At 35.8% G+C, this 20,030-nt stretch overlaps 1 protein-coding gene across 3 annotated transcripts in view; it reads right to left on the minus strand.

The window, feature by feature from the left end:
• The window catches only part of TMLHE (trimethyllysine hydroxylase, epsilon), a 118,220-nt gene that overhangs the window by 35,419 nt on the left and 62,771 nt on the right, over positions 1–20,030 (minus strand). For 2 of the 3 annotated variants that reach the window (XM_012662181.1, XM_012662182.1), the window contains one exon: positions 17,272–17,448. The exons of the other annotated variant lie outside the window; for it this stretch is intronic. In XM_012662181.1, coding sequence (XP_012517635.1) covers positions 17,272–17,448 — 177 coding nt within the window. The remainder of the gene's footprint in view (positions 1–17,271; positions 17,449–20,030) is intronic. 3 annotated transcript variants of the gene reach the window in all.

Genomic DNA, 20,030 nt, shown 5'->3' on the forward strand with positions numbered 1-20,030 from the left:
GTCCCTTGTTATTAAATACTCTTTGAAAAAATAATATGAAAATTTGCATTGAATCCATTTTTTTAAATATCTGCCTTAAAATTAATGAAACCATATCCCAATCTATTGGATTTGGGTGTTATAAACACAACTATGAAAAATTCTCACAACTACTTCTAGCCATCAAAGATATTGCCATTTGGACACTTTTGACACATGTAACCAAAACAGCATTCAGAAATCTTGGGTTAAGTTATCTTCCCACGGGCAGTGCCTGGAAGTGCCTATCCTACCATACACCATAACTAAAATGGGGAATTATCATTACAGAAAAGAAGGTCTGATCAATTTCTAATCTGGAAAATATATTGTAATTATGTAGGTAATCCTTGAGTGATGATGACTTTGGTCAATTTTTACATGTTTATTGGAACCTATACATATTACCATATTTCTCTTGAATTTTTCATTATTTTTACATTGATTTATAAGTACTATTAAACATAATATCAATAACTCATTTTCATGTGTGCTGACATTTTACAAGCTTGTTATTTGCCTTATAGTTTTGTATAATTATTTACAAATATTGGAGTTTTAATTTATATCTAATTAAATACATTATTTTCTGGGTGGTTCTTTTTTGTATTTTTAGTTTTGTTTTTATGTTTAGAAAGTAGCAGTCAATGTATTGATTGTAAGCATTTTTTTTTTCCTGCAATGCTTTTTTCTTTTAACTTTTTATTTGGAAATTATAGATTCCCAGGATGTTGCAAAAAATGTGTAGGAAAGTACCATGCACCCTTTCCCAAGCCTTCCTCAATGTTAACATTTTATACAACCACAATACATCATCAAAACCAAGAAAGTGACATTGGTACAATCCATAGAGCTTATTTAGATTTCACCACTTAAACATACATTTGTGTGTGTGCGTGTGTGCGTGCATGTGTGTGTCCATAGCTCAATGCAGTGTTATTACATGTGTGATTTCATGTAACCACCACCACAAGGAGGTAACATCTTTGTGTTGCCTTTTTATAGCCACGCCTGTCACCTTCTACCCCTCAGCCCTAACTCCTAGCAACCAATAACCTGTTTTCTATCTATAATTACATTATTTCACAAATGTTACATAAATGGAATCATGTGGATTGGCTTTTTTGCTTCAGAATTTCATTGAGGTTCTTCCAAGTTATTGAGTGCATCATTAGTTCATTCCTTTTTATTGCTGAGTAGTATTCCATTGTACAGATGGTTTGTTTAACCATTTACCCATTGGGTAGTTTCCATTTCTTGGCTACTACAAACAAGGATGAAATGAACATCAATGTACAGGTTTTTTTGTGAACATAAGTTTTTTTATGTACAGAATGTTTATTGCTATTCTGTTTATAATGGCAAAATTCAGAAACATATCTCCATTAATAGAGAATTGAATCAATTGTATAGTCCTTACTATAGACTATTATGCGAATATTAAAAATAATATTTAGAACAGGGGAGGAAGGAGTTGTATCCATAAGTTTTTGTTTCTTTGGGACAAATGCCCAGGAGTGTGATTTCTGGCTTGTATGGAAGTTGCATGTGTAGTTTAAGAAACTGCCCAACTGTTTTCCAGAGTGGCTGTACCACTTTACAATCCCATGAGCAATGTATGACAGATAGAATTTCTCTGTGTCTTCTCTAGCATTTGGTGCTGTCACTAGTGTTTATTTTAATCATTCTGATAGGTATGTAGCAAAATCTCATTGTGATATTAACTTTAATTTCTTTAATGGCTAATGATGCTGAATATCTCTTCATGTGTTTATTTGCCATGTGTATATTCTACTCAGTAAAATGTGCATGTCTTTTATCCACTTTTAAATTGGATTGTGTGGGGGGTTAGATACATAATATTTTATGTATTTATGGGGTACATGTAATATTTTGTTTCATGAATAAAATGTGTAATGATCAAGTCAGGGTATCTGGGGTATCTATCACCTTAAGTATTTATCATTTCCATTTGTTGTGAACATTTTGAGTTCTCTCTTCTAGCTATTTTGAAATATAAAATACATTGTTGCTAACCATAGTCACCCTATTCTACTATCAAACATTAGAACTTATTTCTTCTATCTAAGTATATGTTTGTACCATTAATCAATGTCTCTTCATCCCTCCCATCCCACCCACTCACCCTTCTCAGCCTCTGGTAACTATCATTCTACTCTCTACATCCATGAGAGTATGAGAGTAGAACATATGATGAGTTCTCATATGAGTGAGAACATGCGAAATTTGTCTTTCTGTGTCTGGCTTATTTCAATTAAACTAACGACCTCCACTTATTTTATACCCATGTTGCTACAAATTACAGGATTCTATTTTTTATGGTTGAATAATATTCTATTGTGTATATGTACCACATTTTCTTTATCCATTCATCTACTGATGGACACTTAGGTTGATTCCATATCTTAGCTGTTGTAAATAGTGTCGCAATAAACATGCAAGTGCAGGTAACCCTTTGATATACTGATTTCTTGTCTTTTGGATATAGAATTGCTGTGATTGCTGGATCATATGGTAGTTCTATTTTAAATTTTTTTGAGAAATCTCCATACTGTTTTCCACACTTGCTGTACTAATTTACATTCCCACCAACAGTATACAAGACTTTCCTTTTCTCTGCATGCTCACTAGCACCTGTTATATTATATCTTTTCAATAATAGCCATTCTAACTGGGGTAAGATGATATCTCATTGTAGTTTTGATTTGCATTTTCCTGATGATTAGTGATGGGGAGCATTTTTTTATATACATGTTGGCCATTTGTATGTCTTCTTTTGAAAAACGGCTATTCTATCCTTTGCCTACTTTTCAATGGGATTATTTGGTTTTTACAGTTGAGTTTTTTCAGTTCTTTGTATATTCTGGATATTAGTCTCCTCTTGAATGAATAATTTGAAAATATTTTCTTCCATTCAACAGGTTGTCTCTTCACTCTGTTGATTGTTTCCTTTGCTGTGCAGAAGCCTTTAGTTTCATATAGTTCCATTTACCTATTTTTGTTTTTGTTGCCTGTGCTTCTGAGGTCTCAACCATAAAGTCTGTGCCTAGACCAATGTCTTGAAGTGTTTTCCCTAAGTTTTATTCTAGTAGTTTTATCGTTTTGGGTCTTACGTTTAACTCTTTAATCCATCTTGAGTTGATTTTTGTATATAGTGAGAGATAGGGGTTCAGTTTCATGTGACTATCCAATTTTCCCAACACCATTTATTGAAGAATGTGTCCTTTCCCCAATGTATCTTCTTGGTGCCTTTGTCAAAAATCAGTTGGCTGTCAATATGTGGATTTCTTTGTATATTCTCTATTGTGTCTCATTGGTCTATATGTCTGTTTTCATACCAATACCATGCTATTTTGGTTATCATAGCTTTGTAGCATATTTTGAAGTCAGGTACTGTGATGCTTCCAGCTTTGTTATTTTTGCTCAGGAATGCTTTGGCTATTTGGGCTCTTTTTTGATTCCATACAAATTTGAAGATAAGTTTGTTCTATTTCTGTGAAAAATGTCATTGGTATTTTGATAGGGATTACATTCACTCTGTAGATTGTTTTGGGTAGTATGGTCACTTGAACAATATTAATTCTTCCAATCCATCATCATGGGATGTCTTTCAATTTATTTGTGTCCTCTAATTTCTTTCATGAGTGTTTTATAGTTTTCCTTGTAGAGTCTTTTTCACCTTCTTTATTAAATTTGTTCCTAGGTATGTTTTGTAGCTATTCTGGTGTTGCATTCTTGATTTCTTCCTCAGTTAGTTCATTATTTGTTGCTCCATAAATTAATATTGCTATATAGAGACAGAAATGATCTCATGAGTTTTACAGGGCTTTGCCCGGAAGGAATATGTGAACCTGTTAGTTTGCATATCAAACACTGCTTCACCTCAGGAGGGCATCTCAAAGGTCAGTAGCAGCTGCTTTCCAAGGTGACGCTGCAGTCTCAAACCTGTGGTTCTCGCCTGCTTTGAATGACAAGGCAGGTCTGCATGGAGCCATGGGATGAGAGCTGATCAAAGAGTGCCCGCCCAAGAGACAGACACCTGTGGCTAAAAGCAATTAGCCCAAGGGACAGCTCCTGCTTGAACTCCTGATTACCTGTCTCAATCCACAATAACTAGATAAAGAAATATGGAGCCACTATATCTCTGTTTAACACTTATGTTAATTGATAGCTTTATCTTAGAACTTAGAAGTTTGTCTTTGAAAGATTTTGTAACCGTTTGTTCACATAGATAGAGTTAATTAAGGGCTCTACAGAAGCCTCTTGAAAGATTTCTGACCTAAAACGAACTACGTGCTATTATGTAAATCTGTTACCTCTGGCAACCAATCACTGTACCTATAAATACCCATGTAAAACTTCACTCCTGGCCTCACAATTTACGGGGATATTGTGGGGTCCCCTGAGTACTTCCACTTTTCTTTATAAATCTATAAAACTATACCTTTATCTCTGTGTATTCTTTTATTTCTATTATTTTCCATTATCTATTATTTTCTTATCCTTTGTGACGACCCCTACCTAAGGGACCCGATTTTTTGCTGGGAGCATAGCTAACTCCCTGCAATTATTGGTATAGAAATGCTAATTTTTGTATGTTGATTTTGTATCCTGAAAATTTGCTAAATTTATTTATTAGATCTAAGAGTTTTTGGTGGAGTCTTTAGTTTTTTCTAGATATAAGATCATATCATCAGAAAAGAGGTACAATTTGACTTCTTCTTTTTCAATTTGGATGCTCTTTATTTTTTTTCTCTTGTCTGATTGCTCTGGCTAGGACTTCCAGTACTATGTTGAATAGAAGTGGTGACAGTGGGCACCCTTGTCTTGTTTCAGTTCTTAGAGGAAAGGCTTTTCATTTTTCCCCATTCAGTATGATGTTGGCTGTCAGTTTGTTGTATATGGCCTTTATTATTTTGAGGTATGTTCCTTCAATGTCTAGTCTGTTGAGAGGTTTTTTTTTACCATGAATGGATGTTGAACTTTGTCAAGTGCTTTTTCTGTTTCTGTTGAGATGATCATATGGCTTTTGTCCTTCATTCTGTTTTATGTGGTTAATCACATTTATTGATTTGCATATGTTGAACTATCCTTGCATCCCTGGTATAAATTCTACTTGATCATGGTGTATTATCTTTTTGATGTGCTGTTGGATTTGGTTTGCTAGTATTTTTTGAGAATTATTGCCTCTATGTTCATCAGGGGTATTGGTCTGTAGTTTTCTTTTTTTGTTTGATCCTTGTCTAGTTTTGGTATCAGGGTAATGCTGATCTCGTAGAATGAGTTAGGAAGAATGCCCTCCTCTTCAACTTTTTGCAATAGTTTGAGGAGAACTGGTATTAGTTCTTCTTTCAAAGTTTGGTAGAATTCAGCAGTGAAGCCATCCAGTACCACAGACTCCAATTCCTAAGCAAGTGCAACAAGGCATCATTTTGAGAGCACAGTCCCCACCCCACAGGACTGTGTCCTGCTTTCCTGCTGAGGCCAAGGTGGGAGCTATAGGCAGTGATACCCTAACCCAACAGGGGAGCTGTCACATATTTTCGTGTACTCTGAGGACAAATTTCGCTGCCTGAAACTGCTGCTGCTTCAGGATTGAGGCATGAGTAAAGCCTGCATTCTATGCCTCTGGCTGTTCTAAGGAAAAACAACCCTGCCCTCCCTAGCAGCAGGGCCACAATACGGCTACTTCTTCCCATTCAGAACTTTCTGCCAGAGGCCTGGGGATAATCCTGCCCCTGCCTACCACAGTTAGCACCTGCACACATCACCAGGGGACCTGAGGGCACCACTCAGCCTGATTCTAACCACCCCATCCCGTACCTGAGAACAATGTCCAGTGGCCTGGTGATTACCCAGGTTTGTCCACCACTGGTGGCACCTGAGAACTTCTTCCAGGGTCTGAGGTTGGGCCCACCCAACCTGCTATTACCACCACAAGCTGACACCCACACACACTTGCCACCTAAGGGTCTTGGGAATAGCCTGCCCAGCTGTTGCAGCCTCCACCAACACCAACGTGGCCCACTTGGGTCCTAAAGTGTTGTCCCACCACTGCTACGGTCATCACCCATGCCATGCCTGCTGCCAAGGGGCTTGAGAACCTGCCTGGCCCCCTGGTGCCATTGCTGGTACCTGAGAAAGCTTCCTAGAGACCCAAGAATAGGCCTGTGTAGATTCATTAACACTGATGCCAGCATAGACCACACTGGGCCGCATGAACAGACATGCTCAGCCTGCCACTGTTACCACTGGGGCCTGAGGATAGGTTCACCTGGTGTCCTTGTTCCTGTAAAACTTCATCCCAGCCTGCACTAACAAATGCACCCTAAACCACTGAGGCAATCAGACACCAATAATGCTGTTTACAGCCATAGAGATCATACAGAGACTATACTGTGGTAGGTACCCAGAATCAAAGCCAAAGTGCCCTGACCAACCAACACCATAGATACATCTTCAAGGAAAATGTTCTTCCTTACAAACAAAAGCAAATTCAAAAAATTGGAAGAAGTGACTGTTTCACCAGATGGGCAGATATCAACATAAGAACACAGGAAATATGAAAAAGCAAGACATTCAACAGAAATTCAGCTACCACTGAAAGAGGGAAAGGTCCAGTCTTCTTGTAACAGTGGGTGATAACCATTTTTTTAGCTGGCATGACTTAGAGGCCAGCTGTATGATATTAGAGGAAGAGAAGATTTTTTCTTTTTAATGATCTTTCTTGGGAAGTTTTTCTGACCTTTATTTAATTTCTAACTACATACCTGGTACATATATCAGACAAAGAAAATGAGAAGAGCATTTTTATTTTTTTTTAAAAAAATACATATATACACATATATATGCATAGAAGATAGTATAATAGTGATGCCTATGGAGAAGTAAAGAGGTGAGAAAGCTGTTCTGTGGTTTCTAGGTTTCTGCTCTAAGGGATGATCTTAATTGCAGAATTTAAATAAATATCTATGGAGAATATACAGTAGGAATGAGGGAGTGACCCTCAAAATAGGATGTTCAATCTGGGACATTTTAAAAATAATAACTGAAGCAACTCATTTAAAATCTTAGAAACACAGTATTTCTACTCGTAGTAGCTATGATGAGGTTGAGATAAATGGCCATAACCCAGCTCTGCTCAAGTCAGTCTGTTCAAAAAACTTTCAGGGGTAAGGGTAAATCCTACCAACATCTGGGCTACCCAAATGACTTTCTTGGTAGCTCACACTCCTGTTAAAGAATCACCTGGAATGATTGTGGTCCGGGCTATGGTGATGGAGCCAAACTAACGCAATGAGAAAACTCTAAAAGAACAAAAGATAGTGCCTCCAGGGCAGCACCTGAACCCTCTCAGTCTACCAACCACTCTCTTTGGTTTCTAGTAACAGGCAAACATGAGAGATGGAACTGCCTCCCTGGCAGGATGGGCACGGAATCAGCTCTGCTTCTGATTTAGTTAAAACGGGAGGGCCTGGATAACTAGTTTTTTTTTTTTTTTTGAAGGTGCTAAACACTGTTCATGGATTTCAAATAATAAATTGTTTTGCAGGGAAAGGGAGAAAAAACGTTTTTTTTCCTTTAGGAAGTAGGGAAATTTGATGGATGCTTCATGGGGCCTGGAAGGAGGATATGGATGCATGGATGTTAGGGAATAGCAGGGACACTGGTGATGTGGAAACCATCCTGTTCATGCTCATTTAAGGTTGGTTTTAAGCACTAAGGATAGCTGAACCAAAGAAATTTCCTGGTTTTAAGAAATCATTTCCATTATCCAAATATACTGGCCATACTGTAGGTCTTACATAATGTTGACAGCAAGATTGTGAAGACTTTTTCTGAGACATTCATTTGTATTCAGTTTTTAGCATGGATGAACTAGTAATTAACACAAATGTTGACTGGACATCAGCTTTGTCAAGACACTTTCACAAAGTAAAATGTATATCCATCCCAAAGGGCATTTTGGTTCTGCTTGGGAAGAGAACACTTAAAATGGAATTAGCCACATAGGCAGGACAATATAAGCTGGTGTCAAGTTTATATTTCAGGCACCAAAAGAGAAAAGTTCCTGAGAATTGGGGTATTTGAGAAAGTTCCAGGGAGGAAGACAAAAAGTTAAGGACCCTTGAGAAGTTCACAGTCTAGTTCATAAAACTCATAAATAGGTAAAAAGTTAAAAGTATTAATATCATGGTAAGTAATAATTGGAAATAATAATAAACAAAATGGTACCACAAAGAACACTATGCAATAACAAAAAAGATATGCAGAGAACCACAATTTTTTTTTTTTTAGGAATTCAGAAAAAGAAAACTATCACATAATGGCATTAGGCCAGATTAGAAAGGGAAAGCTTTTAAAAATAAAAGGTCCAGTAAGAAAACCAGCACAAAGAAACAAACAAAAAAGTCAAAACGTGAATGAAAAATTCACTAAAGAGACAGATTTAAAAAACAATAACAGAACTTCTGCAAAGGAAAAAGTCATTTAGGGAATTTAGAAATATAGTGGAAAGTTTTAACAACAGACTAGACCAAGCAGAAGAATTTCAGAGTTTTAAGATAAGGCTTTCAAATTAACCCAGGTAGTCAAAAATCAAGAGAAATTAAGAAAGTCTCCAAGAAATGTGGATTAGGTGAAATGCACAAACATAAGGATCATAGGTATCTCTGAGGGGCGAGAGGAAAAAGCAAAGAGCATGGAAAACCTATTTGAGAAAATAATGGAGTAAAACTTCCCTGGTCTTGCTAGAGGTTTAGATATCCAGATACAAGAAGGTCATCGAACTCTTAGATGATTCATTGCAAATAGAACATCACCAAGGCACGTAGTTATCAGTGTGGCCAAACTCAAAGTGAAGGAGAAAATCCTACAAGCTCCAGAACAAAAGCACCAAGTAACTTACAAAGGAAACCCCATCAGACTAACAGCACACTGTGTAGCAGAAACCTTACAAGCCAGAAGGTACTGGGGTCCCATATTTAGTCATCTTATATAGAATAACTGTCAGCCAAGAATTCTGTATCCTCGAAAACTAAATTTAATAAATTAAAGAGAAATATTTAGCAGATGAACAGACACTAAGGGAATTTGTCATCACTAGACCTGCTCTATAAGAAGTACTCAAAAGTGCTCTAAACACTGAAAAGAATGGCCAATACTCACCAGAGTAAAATCACATAAAAGTAAAAACTCGGAGCTCTTATAAAACAATAACACAAGGGAGAACACAAAGCAAACTAGGTAACAAACAACATGATGACTGGAACAGTATCAAACTTATCAATATTAAGATTGAATCTAAATAGTCTAAATGCCAAACTTAAAAGATATAGATTGATGGAAAGGATTGATAAAAAAAGCCAAATATTTACTGTCTCCAAGTAATCCATTGTCCTTGTAAAGAGTTTCGGACTCAAGGTAAAGCAGTGGAAAAATTATTCCATGGAAATGGAAACCAAAAGTGAACAGAAGTACCTGTTCGTCTATCAGATAAAACAGGCTTTAAGCCAACAACAGTAAAAAAAAGACAAAGATGGTCATTATATAATGATACAGGGATCAACTCAACAAGAAGATATAACAATCCTAAATGCGCATGCATGTAACACTGGAGCTCCCAGATTCATAAGACAAATACTATTAGACCTAAGAAATGAAGTTAACACTGGTCAATGACTCTGTTCTTGTGCCAGTACGAAGCTGATTTGATAACTACAGCCTTGTAGTATGGTTTGAAGTCTGGTAAATTGATATCTCCCAGTTTGTTTTTATTGCCTAGGATTGCTCTTGCTATACGGGGTCTTCTCTGGTTCCATACGAAGCATAAAATTAATTTTTCTATATCTGTGAAAAATGATGTTGGTATTTTAATAGGGATTGCATTGACTATGTAGACCACTTTGGGTAGTATAGACATTTTAACAATGTAGATTCTGCCTACCCATGGGCATGGTATGGTTTTCCACCTGTTTACGTCCTCTGCTATTTCCTTCCTCAATGTTTCATAGTTCTCCCTGTAGAGGTCTGAGAACTCAGATATAAAACCATCCTCATATAGCCATCTAATCTTTGACAAAGTAGTCAAAAACATACACTGGGGAAAAGAATCCTTATTCAATAAATGGTGCTGGGAAAACTGGATAGCCACGTGTAGAAGACTGAATCAGGACCCACACCTTTCACCTCTCACAAAAATCAACTCACAGTGGGTAACAGACTTAAACATAAGGTGTGAAACTATTAGAATTCTAGAGGAAAACGTTGGAAATACTCTTCTAGACATTGGCCTAGGCAAAGAATTTATGAAGAAGACCCCAAAGGCAATCACGGCAACAATAAAAATAAATAAATGGGACCTGATCAAACTAAAAAGCTTCTGTACAGCCAAAGAAACTGTCACAAGAGCAAACAGACAATCTACAGAATGGGAGAAAATTTTCGCATGCTACAAATTTGATAAAGGGCTGATAACTAGAATCTATTTAGAACTCAGGAAAATCAGAGAGAAAAAAAATCAAAGAACACTATCAAAAAGTAGGCAAAGGACATGAACAGAAACTTTTCAAAAGAAGACAGAATAATGGCCAACAAACATGTGAAAAAATGCTCAACACCTCAGAGAGCTAAAAATAGAAATACCATTCGATCCAGCAATAGCACTATTAGGCATCTACACAAAAGAGCACAAAACATTCTACGATAAAGACATCTGCACCCGAATGTTTATGGCAGCACAATTCACTATTGCAAGAATATGGAAACAACCCAAGTGCCCGTGGATTATCAAAATTTGGTATACGTTTACAATGGAATATTACTCAATCATAAGAAACGACAGTGATCTAGCACCTCTTATACTTTCCTGATTAAACTTAAGCCCATTATCCAAAGTGGGGCACCAAAAGAGCAGAAGAACGGGATCCATTTGTACTCACCATCAAATTGGTATTAACTAATCAACACATAAATGCACATATAGGAATAACATCTATTGGATGTTGGGCAGGGGGGAGGGGGTAGGAGGGGACGGGTATTTGTATACACAAGGAGTGCAATGTGCACCACCCAAAGGATGGACATATTTGAAACTCGGACTTTGGCGGGGGGACCAAGGGCAACATACGTAACCTAAACATCTGTACCCCCATAATATGCTGAAATAAAAGAAAAAAAAAATGCTCAACATCTCTAATCATCAGGGAAATGCAAATCAAAACCACAATGAGATATCATTTGTTTCCAGTGAGAATGGTGTTTATCAAAAAGTCCCGAAATGATAAATGTTGGCGTGGATGCAGAGAGACAGGAACACTCACACACTGCTGGTGGGACTGCAAACTAGTGCAACCTCTGTGGAAAGCAATATGGAGATACCTTAAAGAGATACAGGTAGAACTACCATTTGATCCAGCAATCCCATTAAAGAACAAAAGACATTCTATAAAAAAGACATCTGCACTCGAATGTTTATAGCAGCACAATTCACAATTGCAAAGATCTGGAAACAACCCAAGTGTCCATCAACACGTGAGTGGATTAATAAAATGTGGTATATGTGTACCATGGAGTACTATTCAGCTATAAGAAACAATGGTGATATACCACCTCTTGTATTCTCCTGGATAGAGCTGGAACCCATTCTACTAAGTGAAGTATCCCAAGAATGGAAAAATAAGCACCACACGTACTCACCAGCAAATTGGTTTCGCTGATCAACACCTAAGAGTACATATAAGAATAACATTTATTGGGTGTCAGGCAGGTGGGAGGGGGGAGGAGGGTATGGGTATATGCATACATAATGAGTGTGATGCACACCATCTGGAGGATGGACACACTTAAAGCTCTGACTTGGGAGGCGAGGGGGAGCAAGGGCAACATACATAACGTAAATATCTGTACCCCTATAATATGCTGAAATAAAAAAAAAGAAATGAAATAAACAGCAATGTAAAAATAGTGGGGGACTTCAACACTCCACTGACAGAACTAGACAGACCATTGAGGCAGAAAATCAACACGGAAATACTGGACTTAAATAAGACTCTACAACAAATGGATCTAACAGACATTTACACAACATTCTATACAAAAAGTGCAGAATGTACATGGAATATTTTCCAAGATAGATCATATGTTAGGCCACAGAACAAGCCTCAACATGTTTTAAAAAATCAAAATCATATCATGTATTTTCACAGACCACAGTGGAATAAAACTAGAAGTTAATTCCAAGAGGGACTCTCAAAACCATACAAATACATGCAAACTGAACAACTTGTTGCTAAATTATCTTTGGGTTAACTATGAAATTAAGATGGAAATAAAAATTTTTTTGAATTGAATGCAAAGGGCGACACAAGCTAGCAAAATCTCTGGGATATGGCAAAAGCAGTGCTAAGAAGGAAGTTCATAGCACTAAATGCCTACATCAAAGACAGAAAGATCACAAATTAACAACCTAAACCTCAAGGAACTAGATAAAACAAGAAAAAAACAAACCTAAACCTAGCAGAAGACAAGAAATTTTACTAGTAAAGTTTAGAGCAGAAAGAAATGAAATTGAAACCAAAAAAGTACAAAGGATCAATAAAATTAAAAGTTGGTTCTTTGAAAAGATAAACAAAATTGATAGACTACTAGCTAGCTAAACCAAGAACATAAGAGAAAGGACTCAAATAAGCTCAATCAGAAATGAAAAAAGAGATATCACAACTGATACCACAGAAATGTAAAAGATCATCTGAGACTACTGTGAACACCTCAATGCTTACAAACTAGAAAATCTAGAGGAAATGGATAAATTTTTAGAAAATCATAATCCCTAAGATTGAATCAGGAAGAAATAGAAATCCTGAACACACCAAATATGAGTAGTAAGATTGAGTAAGTAATAAAAACTTTTCCAACAAATAAAAGCCCGGGACCAGACTGATTCACAGGCAAATTCTACCAGATCTATAAAGAAGAACTGGTACCTATCCTACCAAAACTGTTCCATAATATCAAGAAGAAGGGAATCCTCCTTAACTCATCCCATGAAGCCAGTTTCATACTGATACTAAAACCAGGAAAGGACACAACAAAGAAAAGAAAACTACAGACCAATATCCATCATGAACATAGATGCCAAAACCTTCAACAAAATACTACTAAACTGAATCCAATCAGCACATCAAAAAAATAATTCACCACAATTGAGTTTCATCCCAGTGATGCAAAGATGGTTCAACATACACAAATCAATAAATGTGATTCACCACATAAATACAATTAAAAACAAAAGCCATATGATCATCTTAATAGATGCAGAAAAAGCATTTGATTAAATCTAGCACCTCTTCATGATAAAAACTCTCAACAGACTAGGAATAGAAGGAACATATATTAAAATAATAAAAGTCATATATGAGAAACCCATAGCCAACATTATACAGAATGAGGTAAATTAAAAGCATTTCCCTAAGCAATGTAAGAAGACAAGGATGCCCACTTTCCCCACTTCTATTCAACACAGCACTGGAAGTCCTAGCCAGAGCAATCGGGCAAGAGAAAGTAATAAAGTACGTCCAAATCAGAAAAGAGGTCAAACTATTCCTGTTTGCTGATGATATGATCTTACATCTAGAAAGCCTTAAAGATTCCACCAAAGACTCCTAGAATTGATAAATAAATTCAGCACAGTCTCAGGTTACAAAATTAATGCATACTAATCATTTGCCTTTCAATACACTAAAAACAGCCAAGCTGAGAATCAAATCAAGAATTCAATACTATTTACAATAGCTGCAAAAAATACCTAGGAATATACTTAACCAAAAAGATGAAAGATATCTACAGGAAGAACTACAGGACATTTATGAAAGAAACTGTTGATTATACAAACTAATGGAAAAATATCCAATGCTCATGGATTTAAAGAGTAGATATTGTTAAAATTTCTATACTGCCCAAAGTGATTTATAGATTCAATATCATGCCATCAAAATACCATCATTTCTCATAGAATTAGAAAAAAAATCCTAAATTTCATACGGAATCACGAACGAGCCCGAATTGTTAAAGGAATCCTAAGCAAAAAGAATAAATCTGGTGGCATCACATTATCAAACTTCAAATTATACTACAAGGCTAGAGTATCCAAAACAGCATGGCACTGGTGTAAAAGTAGACATATAGATCAATGAAACAGAATAAACAACCCAGAAATAAATCCGTATACCTACAACCAACTGATCTTTGACAAAACAGAAATATACAGTGGGAAAAGGAAGCCCTATTCAATGAATAGTGCTTGGAAAATTGAAGAGCCACATGCAGAAAAATTAAACTGGATCCCTATCTTTCACCATATACAAAAATTAACTGAAGATGGACTAAAGACTTAAATGCAAGACCCCAAACCATAAAAATTTTAGAAGAAAACTTAGGAAAAACTCTTCTGGACATTGTCCTAGGCATAGAATTTATGACTAAGACCCCAAGGGCAAATACAACAAAAACAAAAGTAAATAAATGGCAATTAATTACATTAAAAAGTTTCTGAACAGCAAATGAAATAATCAACAAAGTAAATAGATAACCTACAGATTGGGAGAAAATATTCCGACATTTCTCAAAAGAAGATATACAAATGGACAACAAGCATATGAAAAAATGCTCAATATCACTAATCATCAGGAAAATGTAAATTCAAAGCACAATGAGATACCTCCTTACCCCTGTCAGAATGGCCATAATTAAAACGTTAAAAAACTATAGAAGTTGGCACTGATGCAGTGAAAAGGGAATGCTTATATACTCTTGGTGGGAATGGAAATTAGTACAACCTCTATGGGAAACAGTATGGAGATTCCTGAAAGAACTAAAAGTAGATCTACCATTCGATCCAACAATCCCACTACTGGGTATATACCAAAAGGAAGACATCCTATCAAAAAGATATCTGCACTTTTATTTTTATTACAGCACGGTTCACAATTGCAAAGACATGGAATCAACCTAAGCGCCCATCAGTTAATGAGTGGATAAAGAAAATGAGGCTTATATTATACCATGGTATATATACGATATATGTATATACACCATGGAATACTACTCAGCCATAAAAAAGAATGAAATAATGACTTTTGCAGCAACTTGGATGGAACTGGAAGCTGTTATCCTAAGTGAAATATTTCAGGAATGGAAACACAAATACCACATGTTCTCACATAGGAGTGGGAGGGTATACATCATTATACAGAGTGGTAACATGGACTTGGGAGACTCAGAATATGGGAAGGTGGGAGGGAGGATGAGGGATCAAAAATTATCTGTCAGGTACAATGCACACTCTTTGCGTGACAGATACACTAAAAGCCCTGACTTCACTACTACACAGTTCATCTATCTAAAGATAAACTACTTGTATCACCTAAATCTATTCAAATAAAAAAAAAGGAAAAAAAAAAAAGAAATTCTGGACCTGAAATATTCATTGAATGAAATATAAAATACATTTGAATGCTCTCACAACAGATTAGATCAAGCAAAAGAAAGAATTTCAGAACTTGAAGACAAGTCTTTTGAAATAATGTAGTCAGACAAAAATAAAGAAAAAAGAATAAAAAAGAATTAGAAAATTAATTGTGACATATAGAACACCACAAAGTGACAAAATACAGGAATTTTTGGTGTCCTAGAAGTTAAAGAGAAAACAAAAGTGATAGAACACCTATTTAAGGAAAAAACAGATTTTTTTATGTTGCATTTTTTTTTAATTTCAGCATATTATGCACTATATGTTGAGTTTTGAGAGTTATTTAGTCTTAGTCCCAGTCAGGACCTGAAGATGTTCACCAACGTTCTTTTCTAGAAGTATTATAGCTTTATGTTTTACATTTAAGTCCGCAATGTATTTTGAGCTAATTTTTGTATAAGGTGTGAGACTTTAGTTGAGGGTCTTTTATTTTTTTGCTATGGATGTCCAATTGCTCCAACACTAATTGTTGAATAGACTATCTTTCCTCCATTGAATGGCTTGTACTTTTTCCAAAGCTCAGTTGTCTATATTTCCGTGGAAATGCTTCTGGGTTCTCTATTCTGTTTCATTGATCTATGTGTCTATCCCTCCACCAATATCACACTGTCTTAATTACCGAAGTCTTAACATCAGGAAGTCATTCTTCCCACTTCATTTTTTTTCAAAATTGTGTTGGCTATTCTAGGGCCTATGCATTTCCATTTATATTTTAGAACAATCTTTTTTATAACTATAAAAGAATCTTTTTTTTATTTTTTTTTTATTTCAGCAAATTATGGGTGTACATATGTTTAGGTTACGTGTGTTGTCCTTGGTTCCCCCACCCCCGAAGTCCGTGTTTCAAATATGTCCATCCTTCGGGTAGTGCGCATTGCCCTCCTTGTGTATACAAATACCCCTCCCCTCCTCCCTCTTCCCCCCTCCTCCCACCGCCCTCCCAAAGAATCTTGCTGAGATTTTGACAGCAATTGCATTAAAACTATAGATCGATTTGGAGAAAATTGACATCTTTAGTATGTCAAGTCTTGCAATTCATGAACATGGTTTGTCTCTCCAAGTACTTATGTCTTCTTTCACTTCTTTCAACAGCATTTTATAATTTTTATCATATATATCTTTTATATATTTTGTTAGATTTATACCTAAGTACTTAAATTTCTTTGAAGCAATTGAAATAGTCATTTTTCACTTCATTTTCTGCATATTGATTGTACTCATATAAAAATGCAATTGATTTTTGTGTGTTGATTTTGTATTCTGTGACCTTACTGAATTCACTTATTAGTTGTAGCAGTTTTATGATAGATTACCTAAGGTAGACTATGTAATCAGTGATGTATCTGCAAATAAAGAGATATTTCCTTTCTAATATGTATGCATTTTATTTCTTTTTCTTGTTTTATTGTAATGACTAGAACTTTCAGTACTATGTTAAAGAAGAGTGGTGAGAACAGACACGCTTGCCACGTTTCTATCTTAGAGGGAAAGCATTCAGTCTCATCATTAAGTATAATGTTAGCCGTGGATTACAATTTTATTTAAAGAGAAAAATAAAAGGTTCCAAAAATGCTTCCAAATCAAGGGAAAAAGAAAAAAGTAGCTAAAAGAATACCCAGTTTTAGAAAGGGGCATATCATTTTTCACAAAATAATTGTTCTTTAGAAGAATACCCCCAAAGAAGACCAAGTCTTCTGTCCACTCACAAGTAAAAAAGAGTGTGGTCTCATCCAGACGAATGGTCTTTGGCTTGATACATAAATCCACACTTGCAGTGTCCAGGCTGCGCTGGTGAGTCTTAGTGTTGTAGCAAGATGCTGAGCGGCAGTGGTCTCGAAGCCAGACATAATCAAAGCGCATCACAGTGTTAGCATATTGCAGTTCTAGGGAAAAGATCACATTCATAAAAAATGTTTATTAAGAAAACTTAAAAAAAAATCAGTATCCAGAAAACTTTCTTCAAAAAGTCTACCAAGAAAGAAGCAAGAGCAATAAGTGGGGGAGGAACTTGCTACTTACCAGATATTAAAACGTACTATAGAACTGCAGTCCCCAACCCCCAGGCCACGGACCAGTACCAGTTTGCAGCCTATTAGGAACTGGGCGGCACAGCAGGAGATGAGCGGTGAATGAACAAGCGAAGCTTCATCTGTATTTACAGCCGTCTCCCTATTACTCGCATTACCGCCTGAGCTCTGCCTCCTAACAGATCAATAGCAGCATTAGATTCTCAGAGGAGCATGAACCCTACTGTAAACTGCGCATGCGAGGGATCTAGGCTGTGTGCTCCTTGTAAGACTCTAATGCCCAATGATCTGAGGTGGAGCTGAGGCTGTGATGCCAGTGCTGGGGAGCAGTTGAAAATGCAGATTATCATTAGCAGAGAGGTTTGACTGCACAACAAATGTAATGCACTTGAATCATCCCCAAACCATCCCCACTCCTGGTCTGTGGTCAAACTGTCTTCCATGAAACTGGTCCCTGGTGCCAAAAAGCTTGGGGACTGCTGCTATAGAAATTCTATAATTAAAATGGTGTGATGTTGGTATGGGAATAGACATATAAAACAATGGAAGAGTATAAATGCCCAAAAATATACTTAAATGCATATCGAAATCTGGTATATAATAAAGTGACAGTGAAAATCACTGGGGAAAAGAATTTTTAAATAAATGGTGTTAGGACAACTAGATAGCTATTTGGAAAAAGATACATTTGTGTCCATATCTCATGTTTTCACCAGGTCACCAAGATAAACTCAAAATATGTAAGAGTTCTAAATTTGGAACATGAAACTATTCAAGTATTTTTTAAAAAAGGAAACATGGGTGGGGTTCAGTATATACAGGAGGTCCTTGTACTATTATGGCAAATTTTCTGTTAGTTTGAGGTTATACCACAATGAAAAGTTACAAAAAACATCAAAGACTAGGTTACTCATTTAGAAAAGGTAAATAAAACAAGATAGAATTTACCAAAGAAAAGAAAAATAAATTCTGGCTTAATACCATTCAGAAAAGTAAATTTCTGATAAAATGAAATATAAAAATTAAAAAATATGTTGACAACCTTGAGGTAGGAAATGCTGTTTTAACATGACACAAAAGCATAAAAGATGAATTTATCTACGTGGAAATAAAAACCTTCTGTTTTGTAAGCAATATAAAAACAAACTTAAAAGACAAGTAATAGGAAAAATATTCATAACATAAAAGGATTAATATCCAGCATATAGAATAAATCCTTGTCATTAAAGATAAAATCCTAACAGAAAAATGGGTGAGTGATGTCAATAGAAAAGTTACCAAAAGTGACCAATAAACACATGAACTGCCCCCAGGCTTAGTAGTAATCAAAGTAATAGGTGTTGAAACCAAAATGGGATACCATTTTATATCCATCAGAACAGTAACATTTTTAAAATTTGATTAAAATAGTGTTTTAAGGATGTGGGAAAATACATATTCTCAAACATTTAGCAGTAGGAGTATAAATTGTTAAAGCCACACTAGATGGCAATCTGGAAGTTTCTATAAAAATAATAAAAACTGGGTGTATTTATTGTTTGACCAAGAAATTCACCTCTCAGTATTTACTTTATGGAAATTGTTACATGCGTGGAGGAGCACACGAAGATATTCATAATAGTGTTGTTTATAATAGCAAAAACATTAGAAAATAGGATTAAATGTCTATCATTTGGGGAAGTGGAGGAATAGCTGAATAAATTGTGGTTTATCCCATTATAAGATATTAAGCAACAGTTTCTTAAAAATGGTGTACATATACTCTTCCCATTGACTTCCACTGGTATAATCATTCTCATTTTAAGGACAAGAAAACTAAGGTTCAGAGACGTTAAGTAACTTTGTAAGATAAAATAATCATTAGGTGGTAGAGCTAGGATATGAACACAAGTTGTACAACCTCCATAGCTCACTATACTAATGTTTCCCAAAATGTAGCCTTGGGAATCTGAAGGTGAGACTTCTGGAAAATCACAGTGAGGATTTTGGCAAATTCTCTCCCCTAAAAGCAATGATAAAAATAATCAAAACTTAAAAATGACCATTGTAGCACTCAGGAAATTTTCTAAAGACATATAATAAATTAAGAAGTATCTGTTCTATTTTTAATTTCTTTAGGAACTTCCATATTGTTTTCCATAATGGCTGGATTAATCTACATTCCCACTATCAGTGTACAAGAGTTCCTTTTTCTCCACATCCTTTCCAACACTTGTTATCTCTTGTCTTTTTGATAGTAGGTATCTTAATGGGTGTTAGGTGGTATTTCATAGCAGTTTTGATTTGCATTTTCCTGATTATTAGTGATGTTGATATCTTTTCATATATCTGTTGGCCATTTTTATGTTCTTTGGAGAGATGTATCATCAGATCCATTGCCCATTTTTTAATTTGGTTATATGTTCCTTTGCTATTGAGTTTGAGTTCCTTATGTATTT

This window comes from Propithecus coquereli, unplaced genomic scaffold (assembly GCF_000956105.1).
Source record: "Propithecus coquereli isolate 6110/MARCELLA unplaced genomic scaffold, Pcoq_1.0 Scaffold755, whole genome shotgun sequence".
Lineage (NCBI taxonomy): Eukaryota > Metazoa > Chordata > Mammalia > Primates > Indriidae > Propithecus > Propithecus coquereli.